The sequence below is a fragment of the Cheilinus undulatus genome, linkage group 24, assembly GCF_018320785.1.
Source record: "Cheilinus undulatus linkage group 24, ASM1832078v1, whole genome shotgun sequence".
NCBI lineage: Eukaryota > Metazoa > Chordata > Actinopteri > Labriformes > Labridae > Cheilinus > Cheilinus undulatus.
This window is the reverse complement of record NC_054888.1, coordinates 8,640,284-8,655,010: the sequence shown is the minus strand read 5'-3', so window position 1 is coordinate 8,655,010 and position 14,727 is coordinate 8,640,284. Positions and strand designations below refer to the sequence as shown.

The 14,727-nt window shown below is 40.1% G+C and overlaps 2 protein-coding genes across 8 annotated transcripts in view; both read left to right on the top strand.

The window, feature by feature from the left end:
• Nucleotides 1-2,273, top strand: part of LOC121505966 (R3H domain-containing protein 1-like) — an 87,298-nt gene extending 85,025 nt beyond the window's left edge. For 5 of the 7 annotated variants that reach the window (XM_041781421.1, XM_041781419.1, XM_041781422.1 and 2 more), the window contains 2 exons: nt 199-283; nt 1,130-2,273. In XM_041781421.1, the coding sequence (XP_041637355.1) occupies nt 199-283; nt 1,130-1,422 (378 nt within the window). In that variant the 3' untranslated portion in view covers nt 1,423-2,273. Of the gene's footprint in view, nt 1-198; nt 284-1,129 lie in introns of those variants that run through there. The other 2 variants (XM_041781424.1, XR_005991593.1) reach the window with 2 other exon arrangements.
• A 412-nt stretch (nt 2,274-2,685) lies between these two features.
• On the top strand, nt 2,686-11,565 carry LOC121506052. Its single transcript, XM_041781550.1, has 4 exons — nt 2,686-3,012; nt 7,507-7,601; nt 7,734-7,825; nt 9,664-11,565. Exons 1-4 carry the CDS (start codon nt 2,814-2,816, stop codon nt 10,826-10,828), a joined length of 1,551 nt encoding a protein of 516 aa, XP_041637484.1. The 5' UTR covers nt 2,686-2,813; the 3' UTR covers nt 10,829-11,565.
• Nucleotides 11,566-14,727: the final 3,162 nt, after the last annotated feature.

Sequence of the window (14,727 nt, the reverse complement as noted above, 5' to 3'; positions counted from 1 at the left end):
GCCGTCCTCATAAACTGAGTGACCGTGCAAGAAGGAGACTAGTGAGACTAGATCTGTTTTGTTCTATGCTTTGTTTTGTGGCTTTAAAATACGCACAAAAAGAGTCTCTGTGTTTATGATCAGTTAATCTTCTCAGGTCTGCAAACATTCGTCCCTGCCCTCCAAATATAACCTCACCTTTATCCTCTGCTTCCTCAGGGTCCACTGGGAGTTTGGCGTAGCGGTCATGGGAGGAAGGCCGGCAGAAAACCTCTGTCTTCAGATCTCAGTGTAGGTCAAGCAGGTAAAAGGAAGTCCAGAGGGAGGCTTGAGTTAAGTGAACCTTGAGTTAGTGTCAGTGTTTTTTTTTAGTTTGGCCAAAATATGACCTTCTTCTTCTGAGAGGGAGTAAATATGGTAGGATATGAGGAGAAGTCTGGGTAGAAATCCAAGCAGGCAGTTTTCCAAGTCTTTAGATGTCAATCACAAAACTTCAGTTCAGATTCATTATGATAAACTCAGCTGCTGTGTCGCCTATTTAGCAGATTAACTGAAATAACGTCATGTTTTTTTTTTATTGTGTCAAAATTTGCTTGCTGCGCTCCATAGCTGTGCAGAAAGCGCCCGTTTGTGATTGTAAGCAGAATAAATCACAGACAGGGCAGAATTCACACCTGGCAGTGGAACCTGCAGCCCCGGCGGTATTGTTGCCGAAAGAAATGTGCTGATTATTTCAAATATGGCGACGCATTCTTGCACTCGCCGAGATATTTTTTTTTTTCTTCATTATTCAGGTGCTCTTGTCAACAATCCTTCTAGTACAATAAACAAGGAGGGTTGTGCAGCCGATGTGTTGTGCATGAAGTGTCAGGGAAGAGTTCAACAATACATTGCTGCCTCTAGAATGTCACGCTTTCTGAGAATAAGACTCAGAAGAATGTGCTTTTTTTAAGTAAATAACTCAAATTGAAAGATATTATTCTCTTGTAAGACTGCGACAGGTTTGACCGCCTCTCTGCCTGCAGCTTTAAAAGCTTACAGCAGCAGTTTATTGAAGCCTCCCAATGGCGCAGGTCTGATTTTTCTCTTCACCCGTGACAGTTGTTTTATTTACTCGGATGCTCACAGTGCTGTCTGTGTATGTCTGCAGTGAGCAGCCAGATCCTGGAAGTGACAGATCCTCCGCAGGGGATCAGCTGTACAGACTCCCACCCCCTCCTGGCAGAGCCGTGCAAAGGGGGCAAATTGATCCAGCGGCTGTCGGACCATCAGCCCGGGCTGGGCAACACAGCCAGAGAGGCTCCCAGCGGACACCTGGCCCCATCATACTCCATCTTTGCCATTCTTCCCACAAGATACAACAACCCCCAGGCCAACTTCACACCCCGAACTAGTACCAGACACAAAGGGGAGCTGTGTGACATGGACAAGGCCGGCTCATAGCTGCTACGAACTCGGTGCACCGAAGGAGCGCCACATGAACGCACATCCAACCACCTGCCTCTGCTGCCTCAGTCTGGACTGTCTCGGTTCAAGTCCAAATCAAAAATTTCAAGAATGAATGTTTACTTTCATTTTCGTTTTAGTTAATTTTAGAATTTTTCTGGCCAACAGGTCTGTGCAGGGTGGAAAATCGAGTCCCAGTTTGGTTTTGCTTGTGAAATACGTCCGAGGCTGCGGAGCTCCACTCTCAGCCCGTCTTTATTCTAAAAACTAAGTTTGCTGGAAAGTGTTTGGAGAGCTTTGGGATTCATTTGCCAGCTTTAAGTGACTCACTGTGGCTCTTTTTTAATAGCAAGTGTATGAATGTGACAACACCACATCGAGTTCCTGGTTCAGAATGTTTTTGTGCCCACTTTGGAGAAATTAATCATGGAGTTTGTGCTCTGTTTCACATCACTGCATTTAAACTGAGCATTCATATCAAAGCAGTTGCTCTGTTTTAATCAATACTTCCATCATGTGTGTCGTAGCTTCTTAACTCATGGAACTGATCCGCATTTATCTCCCGTTAGGTAAACAAGACATGGTCCCAACAATCACACGCAGCTGCACTTGTACAATGTGAGCCCATACAATAATAAACACTGAATAATAGATATACTACCTGAATTATTTAAAGTCACTTTTATACACAGTGAATGTTGGATTTGCACTGAGTGATGTAGGAGACGGAGGTGTGTGTGGAATCATACAAGGCCTGGATTTTCTTTTATTAACCCGTTGTACCTGTTTATTGCACTCGGCCAGGCCACTTTCTTTTATATTTAATTAAAATGTTTATATGCACAAGATATTTGAGTGTGTCATTTTACTTTGGAGTCATGTTCAGTGTCTGGTGTGGTTTTTATTCCCTTTTTGACAAATTGAAAAATTCTCAAAGGCGAGCAGTATTCCTGTCCGCACATTGAGGGTATTGAAATGTTTCCATAGAGGAAGATGTTGCTTCACCATGTGGATAAAGAACCAATAGATGAGGCAATGCTTTAGAAAATGTTGCCTTGAAGTTAAAAAATATGCCTTTTGGGCATTGCAGAAATGCCTTCTGTGCTTGGAAGCCTTATTTCCTCCTGAATGAATTAGCCGTTTAGGATGAACTCGCTTCTCTGAGGGTGAAATGTAGAGAAACAGAGACGCCAAGTGGACTGAAGAGTGTACTACAACAGCTTTATTAGTGAAAGGTATCCAGGAAGGAAGAAAGTGAAACTATAAACAAAGCTGCTTAAGGACGGTTAGCGTTTGTGTAGTAACGGCTGGCGCGTGCAGCATGGTAAATAACAAGCGCGCGCGCTTTACATGTTAAGCTAGCTGCTGTTTGCGGTGTTTTAACCGTCATGGAGACGGACACATTCGACGAAAGCAGGACGGTGGTCGTGTCCGGTGTACCCAAAGTATTACCCGTCAGCAGGATGATTGACAAGCTGACTATTCACTTCCAAAGGCGCAGAAGAAGTCACGGAGGGGACGTCGACGTGGTTCGATACCCGACCAACATGGACGGAGTAGCGTTTGTCACTTTTGACTCACCTGAAGGTAAAATAGCAAGAAGCTACTAGCTAAACTTAAGCTACGGTGTGGGTTACAGTAGTAAAACACGAGTGAACGTCAGGCTAATGTACGTTTTAACTCTGCTAACACGACGTACTGCGTTTTAAAAACAACTATTTTTAAGTTTGCCAGTTTCCCCCCTCATTCACAGGGGCGGTTTTGAGAATCTGGAGGCCCAGGGCAAAAAGCAGGCCCTTCCCCATTTAGCTAAAAATGACTGTTGCAAGTGCACAAAATAGTTTGAAGCATTCATTTCCAATATAAAAGCCAGATAACTAAAGTACAATTCCAAATACCTCATCTGAACCATTTTACATGTCTCCAGGCTAGGCGTGACTAATAAAAACAACAAATATATGCAAGTATTGTTGTCAAACCATTCATTGAAACCCAATTTATTGTTTCAGCATATCCACAGGGATCCATCTTCCTATTCTTTACTTGATATGAAGGTATTTGAGGCATTTTGTGACACTTAAACCTCATTTCTGGGGCCAGGGGTCCTCTCTGATGATGTTTTTTTTTATTTTACAGTACTGTGCAGAACTTTTAGGCATGTTTAAGCAAAAAAATTGAGGGTGAAGTGATGTGTAGATGTAGGGATGGGAATCTAAAACTGGTTCCAGTTGAGAACCAGTTCTTAACTTTTCCCTTGTCAGTGCCTTGAAAAACACCGTTTTGTGGGTGGCAGTCTGCAAGGCAAGAACAGTGAAGTTGAGGAAATAAACATGGCAGGCAGTCACAAAAACAATATTAATATTAATGAATATAAACAAATATTAATTCCCATCCCTCCCAGTGAGATGCCTGGGGGCACTATTGGGTGGAAAGAAGGATTGACGTAACCCCGTTCGCACTCTGGATGTCCTTGCATTACTAGGGGCATGGGAAGATAATCTGTGGAAAAAATAACAGTCCACAGCTTTAGTGTGGAGTAAGGGATAGATGTGGCGAGTAAGGGCACTGTACATTTAGGTAGTAGGGATGCCACAAGCTCTTGGTCATGCTGTGGATGGCCCAAGAGCCCAAAATCCACCAGCGGCCACCGGCTTTATTACCATGGCAAAAAGCCCGGACAAGAGAGTTGAGCTGAGCTTGACCTTGGCTGCTGAGCAACCCACATGCGTGTCTCTCCTGCCCCAGGTTGAGGCACATCCAACCCTGTGATGAATCTTTGGAGCCCCACGTGCCTAAAACTCATGTGCACAACTGCGGCCAGAATTGACTTTCAGAGTTTAACACCTAAGCCACCAACCTTAAATAATAGCTCCACACAAAATACAAGTAATTTTCACACAATACAGACATTAGGTTTGGGTTTAAGTAGCAAAGAAATCTAGAATTAGTCATTTTAAGTTGACAGTTAAAATAAAATTGAACTGTACAGGAAGAGCAAGTAACAATTTGTAAGACTATTTTGAGTCAAAAATATGGAAAAAAGATTGCTCAAGCTTGGCGCCTTATTTAAATTCATAATGTACATCTTTATCATGACGACTCCAGACAGTTGCCCACCTATGACCCAAACCTTACTCATCAGCTACCTGCGAAATATGAGCGATTTTACCACAATATGGGCATTAGTTTTATGTTTGAGTAGCAAAGAAACTTTGATTTAAAATTACCTCATTTTAAGTTTGCATGTTACATCTTAAATGAAAGGAAAAGTAAAAATAATTCGACTAGGAAGCTGCAACTTAAACAATAGGGAAAAGGATCTGGCTGTAATTAAGTGAGTCGCTGGCTGTTTTACTAGAGCTGACGCTTACCGAAATCCCTGTTTGATGCTGTTTGATTCAATTTTGGTACCTTATTTACATTCAGAATGTGCATCTTGCCCACCTTTACTATATGACAGAAACCTTACATAACAGCTACACATTAAAAAAATGATCGATTTTTCCACACTACAGACATTTATTTTGTGTTTTGGTTGCACTGGGGCTGGGAAATTAAGCACAAATTAGATTAAATCACAATATGGCCTGCTGCAATTTTCAAATCGCAGAAGTTGCAATATTTCTTTAACTTGAAATATGTCAAAATACCAGTTTAATAAATATATATGTTTTTTGCAGCGACAGAGATTTTATGCACATTATGCAAACATTCAAGTGTCAATTTTCTTATTATGGTTTACAAAAATCCTCCTTTTTTGTTTTATGTATGTTTTTCTTAATCAAAATGAGTGACATAAGAATAATAATGGCCTTAAAAAAAAGCAAATGACATCACATTTGTAATACGAGTAAAAATAGTTAGCTCATTCTATCTAAAACTGATGAAGCCTAGCTTTACTTCACAAAGTCATACCCCAGCCTCACCTCTCCCACCCCAGCCACCTCCTTTATAGCTTAAAGCTTGTTGCACCCCCATATTCGCATTCAGATAATGAAATAATTTCATTGTTTTCAATACACATGGTCTTATTTATGGTATTATTTATTGCTTGAATTTGTCAAAAAATACATAAGATTAACCCTAGAATAATTGCATATTAAATTGCAATACTGGGGGAAAAAATTACAATTAGATTATTTTTGCAAATTGTTCAGCCCTAGGTAGCACAGACGTTTAAGGGGTCACATGTTACAGTACTTCTAAAATGTAAGGACATGTAAGTTGCTGCTTTTTAGTCAAACTATTTTTAAATAATTGGGAAAAGGAGCTGGCCATAGTTAAGAGAGTAGCTGGCTGTTTTGCTGGCAGATGGCACTTATGAAAATCCCTGTTTGTTGTAATTTAATAGTTTTGGCATCTTATTTACATTCAGAATATTCATCTTGATCACAGGCAATTGCCCAGCATTACAACACAGTCCTTACCTCACAGCTTCAAATGAAATATGATCAATTTTCCCACAGTACAGACAGTCATTTAAGTAACAAATAAATATTTTTAATCTAAAATCACCTCATTCCAAACAGTGTTAATTTCGTTGACTAAAACTATGACTAAAAATGTTCGTCGGCAGCCTTTTTTTCATGACAAAAACTAGTCTAAGACTAACAAAAATAAATCTGTGATGACTAAAACTGACAAAAACTAAGTTAAGTTTTTGTCAAGATGACTCAAACTAGACTAAAATGTAATTTAGTTTTCATTGGACATACAAAAGCCATGATATTTCTCCACTTTGGGTAAAATCTGTCCAAAAACCAAATACATCTGTTTCTATTCTGCCTCTCAGCTGTAGAAGCAGGGACCCCAGGCTTGGTAGAGTGCAGAGAACACACTACCATGACTTGGTACCAGATTTAGGCAGGAAATCCATGCTTGGACTAGACTAAAATGTGAGGACTTTTAATGAACTAAAACTAGACTAAAATGTTTTGAGTTTTCATCGACTAAAACTAAAAAGGTTAGTGGGATCTGGTTAGTCAAACTATTTTAGACAACAAAAGGAAAAAAGAGCTGGCTGTAATTGAGTGAGTAGCTGGCTGTTTTACTGACAGCTGACTCTTATTGAAATCCCTGTTTGATGCTATTTTATTCAATCTTGGCACCTTATTTACATTCAGAATGCACATCTTAATCATTAAGGCTCAGGGCAACAGCCCACCTCCGCCTATGCTCATACATTACAATTATACAGCTAGGCTTAGATGAAAATCCTGCTTCCTTTGAATACCCCCACATGGCATTACTGCAATTTTAAATGTGTTTTAAGTTATTGAACCAAATTATTCAGAATGAATATGCAGAATATGTAAAGAAAAATCAACCATGCATCTTTTCCTTTATCCAAATTCAAGTTATTCCTAATTAGAATAAAGATAATGGCAAGAAATGCTATAGCCTCCCAACCCAATTTGTCCAGTTTTGTTAGAAACTGTCTTGTAATCGATGGTAACAGGCTATATGGGGGTTTCTTTAATGAGTATTTTTGCTACTGTTCATTATAAACACCAAGATTGTGCACATTTCAGCAGATAAAGTCATAAATTGAAAAACTGCCTTTAAAAACTCCAATTGTGCAACAGACGGAGTATATTTCCCATCCAGATGGTCTGAAGAGTCCTCCTGGAAATACATCAGAAAGAACTAAGCGTTGTTAAAGGATCCTCTGGGTTTTTTAAAGATAGCTGTGAAGAATATCAAATGCTTATTCACTTGAGCTCAAATGTAATGGTAGCATGTGAGCTGCACAAACCTTATCAGCGACATAAAAGCCTTAACTGCACATAATCCTTTGCACAATCTTGCAAGCAGTATAAATTATATCTTTTTTTTCATGCTGTAATTGGCTCCTATGGGGATAAATTGAGGCCTCTATGATGGTAATGTAAAAAGGTGGTGTATAAATCAAGCATTTATTTACATGAAGCACTGCTTGGATGTATGTATGCCCACTAGCTGGTGTGGGATTTAATTTGACAGCATCATGCTTGTTTATAATGAGTATAGCAGGAAAAGAAGTAGCATCATTACAGTGTTGACACCAGAGACCATAGCAGAACATGTCAGTACTCTTGGCAGATGCAGCGAGGGTGGTGCGAAAGGAGGAACAGATCATGATGGACAGCGAGTTTCCTTCAGAATACCCCCTCACCGTGTTTCCTTTCACCAGAGACGTAAGTATCAGTTCGGGTCATCCAGGTGAAAGATTAAAAAAAGAGAGACATTTTATAATGATATCCTGTTTTATAAATTGCAGCGTGTTGATTTTCTATAAATGAAGATTCATGGGTTTTTCTGTGTTGCAGGTGTATTTTTATGCCTCCAGGGCTGAGGTTGATCTTTCCATGTTTGGCAGTGATCAAGAGTCTCTGATTCAAAGTCTGCGCTCAACTCACAGGTAGGTCTAGGGATGGAAACCCAGTTCCATAAGGACCTGATTCTGCATTTTACAAAACCTGCAAATACGTAATCTTTAAGCTTAGTGGCACCTGCTTTACAGTGGTTACACGCTGACCATACTATCAGTGCGATCACTTCACTGTGCTTGTTTACATCTGGGTAGTGGAGCCTTAAAGCACCATGGCAGTAGCTGTTGACTGGCAGCTTTGCAGCAATTTAGGCATTTGACCAGGATTACAGACCTGAAATGATAAGAACTATATCATTAGTTGAACTGATTTATAAATCTAACATCAGACTTGAATTGCTTATAAAGTTTATCAGGCTTTTCAGGTTAAAGTCACTTTTGTTGAAAGACAGTAGTGGTAGAATTCTAATGTGTGTTATCCTAGAGCAGCGGTTCTCAACATGGGGGTCGCAAGTCACTGAAAAGGGGATGGCAAGATGCCTTCCAAAAACACAGAATATTTGAGAATAATTCCAAATTGCATAAAATTTTTATTATAAAATTTCCCTTTTTTATATAAGTATAAAGCATATGTACAGAAGAGGTTTGGGGCCACTAAAAATTCTGACTTTAATCTTTCTTTTTTTCTCTGAATTCTGATTTTTTTTCTTAATAATTCCAAATTGTATTACATTTTTGCGATAATATTACCCTTTTTTAGAGACGTGTGAAAGCATATGTACAGAAGAGGTTTTAGGGCCAATGAAAAATTCTGACTTAAATCTCAAAATTCTGACTTTTTTTCTCTGAATTCTGACTTTTATCTCAGAACTCTGACTGTTTTTCCCTCAGAATTCTGACTTTTATGTCAAAATTCTGTCTTTTTTTCCTATGAATTCTGACTTTATCATTGAATTCTGACTTTTTTCCTCAGAATTCAGACTTAAATCTCAAAATTCTGTTTTTCCCTCAGAATTCTGACTTTTATGTAAAAATTCTGACTGTTTTTCCTCTGAATTCTGACTTTAAACTCATAATTCTGACTGTTTTTACTCAGAATATTGACTTTTATGTCAAAATTCTCTTTTTTTCCCTCAGAATTCTGACTTAAATCTTCAAATTCTGATTTTTTTTCTCTCAGAATTCACAGAAATTTGACTTTAATTTCAAAATTCTGACTTTTTCTCTGAATTCTGTTTTTTTCTTAATAATTCCAAATTGTATTACATTTTTATCATAAAATTGCCCTTTTTTATGCATGTATTAGAGCATATGTACAGAAGAGGTTTAAGGCCACTGAAAAATTCTGATTTAAATCTCAAAATCCTGACTTTTTTCTCAGAATTCTGACTTTAATCTTTAATTCTGATTTTTTTTTCTCTCAGAATATGTTTGTACCTCAGCCGAAGTGACAAGGTTGAGAAGACTTTTTATTTACTGTTAAAGGACCTTCTTTTGTTTTGTAAATGTCTTATTCAGTCAACAACATGCTTAAATTTGTCGAACAGAGAAGTAGAAAAAAGGTAGCCGGCAGCACAATGAATCACTAGCACTACACCGACTGGTTTAAACAAGGATTTCAACAAAGAGCTTTAAAACAGCTGCCTCAAAAGGAAAACAGAACAGCAGCAGCAAAGCGTAGAGTTGTTTTAGTGACAGTCAAAGGTGCTACATTTTAATTTGATTCCTAACGCTGATGTGAGTAATATTTATTGGCTGGCAGTTCAATTAGCCTTTATGATTACACTACACCGTACACACTTTGTTTCTCTCAGCTGTAGACATCAGAGAATTCACCAGGTGATCATTTCAGTCATGTATCTTTAATAAAAGTGGTCTCTAATATATTAATATTAAAAGCAATTAACACCATCTATCCCTACTCACAGGTCACTACGTTTCCTGCCTTTGCCCAAGCAGAGAAAAGCCACCATTGAGGGACCTTTCTCCGCCGTCCAAGCCCTGAGAAAGGACCTCATCCACAGGGCCAACCAGCTTAAATCCACTGACTCAGCCCAAACTGCTCCCACCAGAACACCAGAAACTCCTCTTAATCCGAGGGTAATATCTCATCGAGAGTCTTTCGACTCTGTAAGCCGTGGAGGTTCTAAAGCTAAGCCAGAGCCAGCAAACAGCTTATCAACGGGGCTGCAGACCACAGGTGAAGTCCAAAGCCTGCTCTTAAATGCTAAAACTCAGAATGATTCCTCGAGGCAAAAAGTTCAGGAGAGGGGCTCAGCTGAAGGAAGCTTTTTGGACACAAACTACGATGAAGTAGGAGCGCAGAGTCGGACAAGGGTCAAAATGTCCGCAGAATCAAAAAACAAGCAAATGTTGGAGGAGGGGAACAGTAAAGGGATTACATCGTCCTTATCAGGCTATGACCTGCCTCATGCTGCAGAAATATCAGCTAAAGAAAAGCAACAAGAAGATGACATTTTACACAACCACAACAGACGAGACAGGAGGAAAAAGACCCAAAAAGTGAATCATTTGGACTCTCACTTCAATAACATCAACAATCAGGAAGAATCAGAGCAGAGTGACCTAGCCACTGCTGCTAAGCTCACCCAGATCACAAATAAGAATGTTTCAAACACGTCTGAGGATCCAGAGGAAACATGCATCTGGGTTGATTCAAACACATTTAGATACATTGAAAAATTTGACAAAACAATGCTGGATGAATGCCTGAGAGGTCTCGATGTGTCGGTTGATTATGTTAAAGGATCTGACCTCGTTAAGGTAATCTTGACTGAAAAGCAAACCTCTGAAGTGACCTCTGGCATCCAGCAAGCCCTGGAAGACCTTCAGGCTTTGGTGGAGTCTAGGGTGACGACATTACGAGTTCATGAGATCGCCTATGAGGAGGAGGAGGAGCAGGAGGTGATTCAGATCTGCAAGGATGTGAATTTCCTAGTTGATGAAGTTCTATACATGTGTGAAGGTTCTAGCGTTAGAGTCATTGGTCCTTCAGTAGACAGTCACACTTTCTATAGTATAGCAAAGAGGAGAATTTCTCTACTAGAGCACAAACCCATGGATATGTTGTAGCTGGAGCTACATGGGTGAGTGTAGTTCCACTAATGACCACATGATGGTGCAGTTGTTCTGTGTGTTAAATCACATAGTACTGTATGTGACTACCAATGCTATTACAGACACTGTTGTAGTTTTACACTCCTATCTGTGCTGTTCTTTTTATTTCAGTAGAACTAGAAACTAATACATTTACAAAACCTCTTAGTTTCTAAGGAAAAAAAGATTCTTTCCACTTACCTTCTTTATTAAATTTCCCCTCTCACTGATTGCTACTCAGTACTGGTGAGTTTAAAAGGCCAACATCCAAATAAAACACTGAAAGCTTTTGACAAACTTGAGCCAGTGTCTGCTCCTATGGCGGAAGGTGATAGAAAACTGACTGGTAATCCAAATGTTCCTGTTTCAAACCTAATTCAGGCAGGGTTGCTTCATTTTCAAGTGCAATGTCCAAAAGAAGGACTGAAAACCTCACATAGACTTACATCTGTAACTCTTTTTGTAGCCTAGAGGGATCCAGGACTACCAGGAAAACTGGAGGGTCTAGACTCTAGGTTTAAATCTTAACAACACTTTGTCAGTTTTCAAGATTTGAGTCCAAAGAAAGAAGGAGAATCTTTGGGAGCTTCTAGACATGTCTGTTTCTGTGGCCAAGAGGAAGAGAGGTCTGTCTGGGAGTCTGAAGGTTGCAGATTCAAATCTTAATATGGCTTTGTCAATTTTTAAGCTTTGACTCCAAATAAAGAACCCCTGGAAGACCATTGTGAGTGTCTGTCTCTGTAAGCTAGTGAGATAAAGGGTTGCCTGGGAGTTCTGAGATTGTGTGTTCAAATCTTACCATGGTTTGGTCAGTTTTCAAGATTTCAGTCTAAAGGGAGAATGTAAAAACCTCTGGAAGACTTCAGCAAGTGTCTTTCTCTGTGGCCTTGGGAGAGAGCGGGCTGTCTGGTGATCAGGAGGTTGCTGGTTCAAGTCTTCCTAAGGCTTGGGGAAAACCTCTGGAAGACTTCAACAGCTATCTGTCTCTGCAGTGTAGGGAGGAGGTTGTGAATTTTAAAGTCCAACATCCCAAATGAAGATGATAAATGCACCAGGAGAAATCCCCTAGTGTGAAAGGTACTGGTGGTGCAGTGGACTAGTTCTGTACACTCACAAGCACCCAACGCAGGAGAGGCTAGGGTTTGGAAGCCAATGCAGCTGATACCTGGATCAAGCAGGGCCAGGGGAGGTCATGCCCCCCCCGTGTCTCGTGACATGTATCAGCAGGGGTTATGCAAAAAAAAAAAGTTAATGGAAAGCTGCCCACACCCATAAAGATGTTATCCTTCTCGTCATGTGTAGTCAGCCTTCTTGCAACCATATTATGTATATCGTCACCTTCCAAAAATGATGGCCTAAGTCATCACCAGCATCTGCTGCAGCCTTAGTCAAGAGTGTGAGTCAGAGGTTCTCGCCAAGCCTTAGGGGGACTTGAACCAGCAACCTCCTGATTACCAGAACAGCCTGCTCTCTCCCAAGGCCACAGAGGAAAACACTCACTGAAGTCTTCCAAAGGTTTTTACATTCTCCTGTAAAGTATTACAAGACAACACAGACTGAAATCTTGAAAACTGACCAAGCCACGGGGGAGATTTGAACACACAATCTCAGAACTCCCAGGCAGTCCTTCATCTCACTAGCCTACAGAGACAGACACTCACAATGGTCTTCCAGGGATTTTCACTTCTGTATTTGGGGTTGAAGCTTGAAAATCGATCCAACCATACTAAGATTTAAACCTGCAACCTTCAGACGCTCAGACAGGCCTCTCTCTCCCAAGCCCACATGGTCAGACACTTCCTAAAGCTTTTCCTTCTTTGTTTAGACTCAGTTCTTAAAAACATGACCAAGCCAAAGTAAGATTTGAATCTGCAACCTTCAGACTCCCACACAGACCTCTCTTCCTCTTGGCCACAGGGACAGATGTTTCTAGAAACTCCCAAAGATTCTCCCTTCTTTATTTGGACTCAAATCTTGAAAACTGACAGTGTGGTTAAGATTTGAACCTGGACCCTGCTGTTTCCCTGGTAGTCCTGGATCCCTCTAGGCTACAGAAAGAGTTACAGGTGTAAGTCTATCTGAGGTTTTCATTACTTCCTTTGGATATAAGACTTGAAAATGAAGCAACCCTGCCTGAACTAGGTTTGAACCAGGAACATTTGGATTGCCAGTCAGTTTTCTGTCACCTTCAGCCATAGGATCAGTCACTCAGGCAGGCCTCTATGCCTCTGGGCTATTGAGACAGACACTTCGTTTTACTCAGATTTTCAAAGTTAACACATAGATGCGATTTAATAACAACCTTTCCAGGCTCCCTGTGACCTAAAGTTTCCATCTTTCTTTAATTACAAACTTTGCCACTAGGGGGCAGTATGACACTTTCTCCATTGTGGCTTGCTGTTTAAAAATAGAGACTCTGTAGCTGCCATAGCCCTGCTCACCAATGCTATGATGGAGGCTGGGTTTGGCAAGCAGGGTGCAGATTGGCAGACAAATGATGTCAGTTGGATGTCCCATTATACACCCTCTCCCCTTCACACATACACTCATACGTCCAGAGTGTTGCACCTTCTCCAAGGGAAACACTGATCCATGCATATGATGTGTGAAGATGCTCAGTAAAATCATGTTGTATGGACAGCCTTTTTTTTGTCTGTGATTATTCAAATGAGCTCGCTCCACAGCCTCGATAATTGATTCATTATGTAAAAATAAGCCACACTTCCATAATGAACACACACAAACACAGACAATCACTCATCTCCCAGACTCACTCACTCTGGGTTGTTACCATAGGAACATAGTGGAAGAGGTTGCCGAGCTGCAGTGCTGGGTATCGTTAGGGAAAGCTCTCGAATACAATGAAAACATCCAGGAGGAGAGAGGAATTACATTTTCAGGAGAAGAACCCTTCATCAAAGACAAGCAGAGGAGAGAGCACTGCCTCTTAACACCCGGAGCACTCTGCTGCACCCATGATAGCACGTCTTAACAATTACCCATTATTTCGGTGGGGGCTGAGGTTACTGTAGTAAAATACAGGGGTCAACAAGCAGAAAGCATGGACTGATACTGGAGCTCCGTTACTTCCTCTTTCATTTTTATCCCCATTATGCATAAAGTATAATTAGGCAATTGTGTTTTTGAATATATTATGCATGTATGACTTTCATGATGGAGGTCAAAAACAGCAGCAGGCCAGCAAAAGGAAGCCCAGTGTCTTTTTCAAGGGCATTTGATGGGGGATGAAACCAAGCATTGGGTTGTGGTGCAAGCTTAAGACCTCTTAACTCAGTATTTACATTGTTTTGGCAGATTTATCAAAGAAAAAACATGCAAAGCAACCAAAAATTAAATATTTTAAGGTACAAAAGACAACAAAGAAAAGAAACAAAACAAAATGGCTTCAAAGAGATGAAAAACAAAAGTTATGAAGTGATGACAAAGAGATTGAAAATGTCTACAATGTCACAAATCAACAAGGTATAAGACTTCAAAGTTAGCTTCAAAGAATTCATGTAAGGTGACAAAAGAAACAAAGAGATACAAAACGACTACAAAGAAACACAAAACTACTTCAAAAAGATGAAAACAATGACTACAAAGACACTAAACAGAGCTGTAACACTACAAGGAGATAAACTATTTCAAAGTGATACAAAAGAAAAACCGTTACATCAAAGAGATGAAAAAATCAACCACAAAGATACAGACAGTACACATAAATAACCAAAAGACCATCGGGGGGGAAAACAATTACGAAAGATGCCAAATAGACTTAGAAATGTCTAGTGGGGCCTCAATGTTTTGGTATAAAGGAATAAGGGGTAGGAGGATACAGATGCCTTCTAAGGGTGCTTGGGCAACAGCATGGC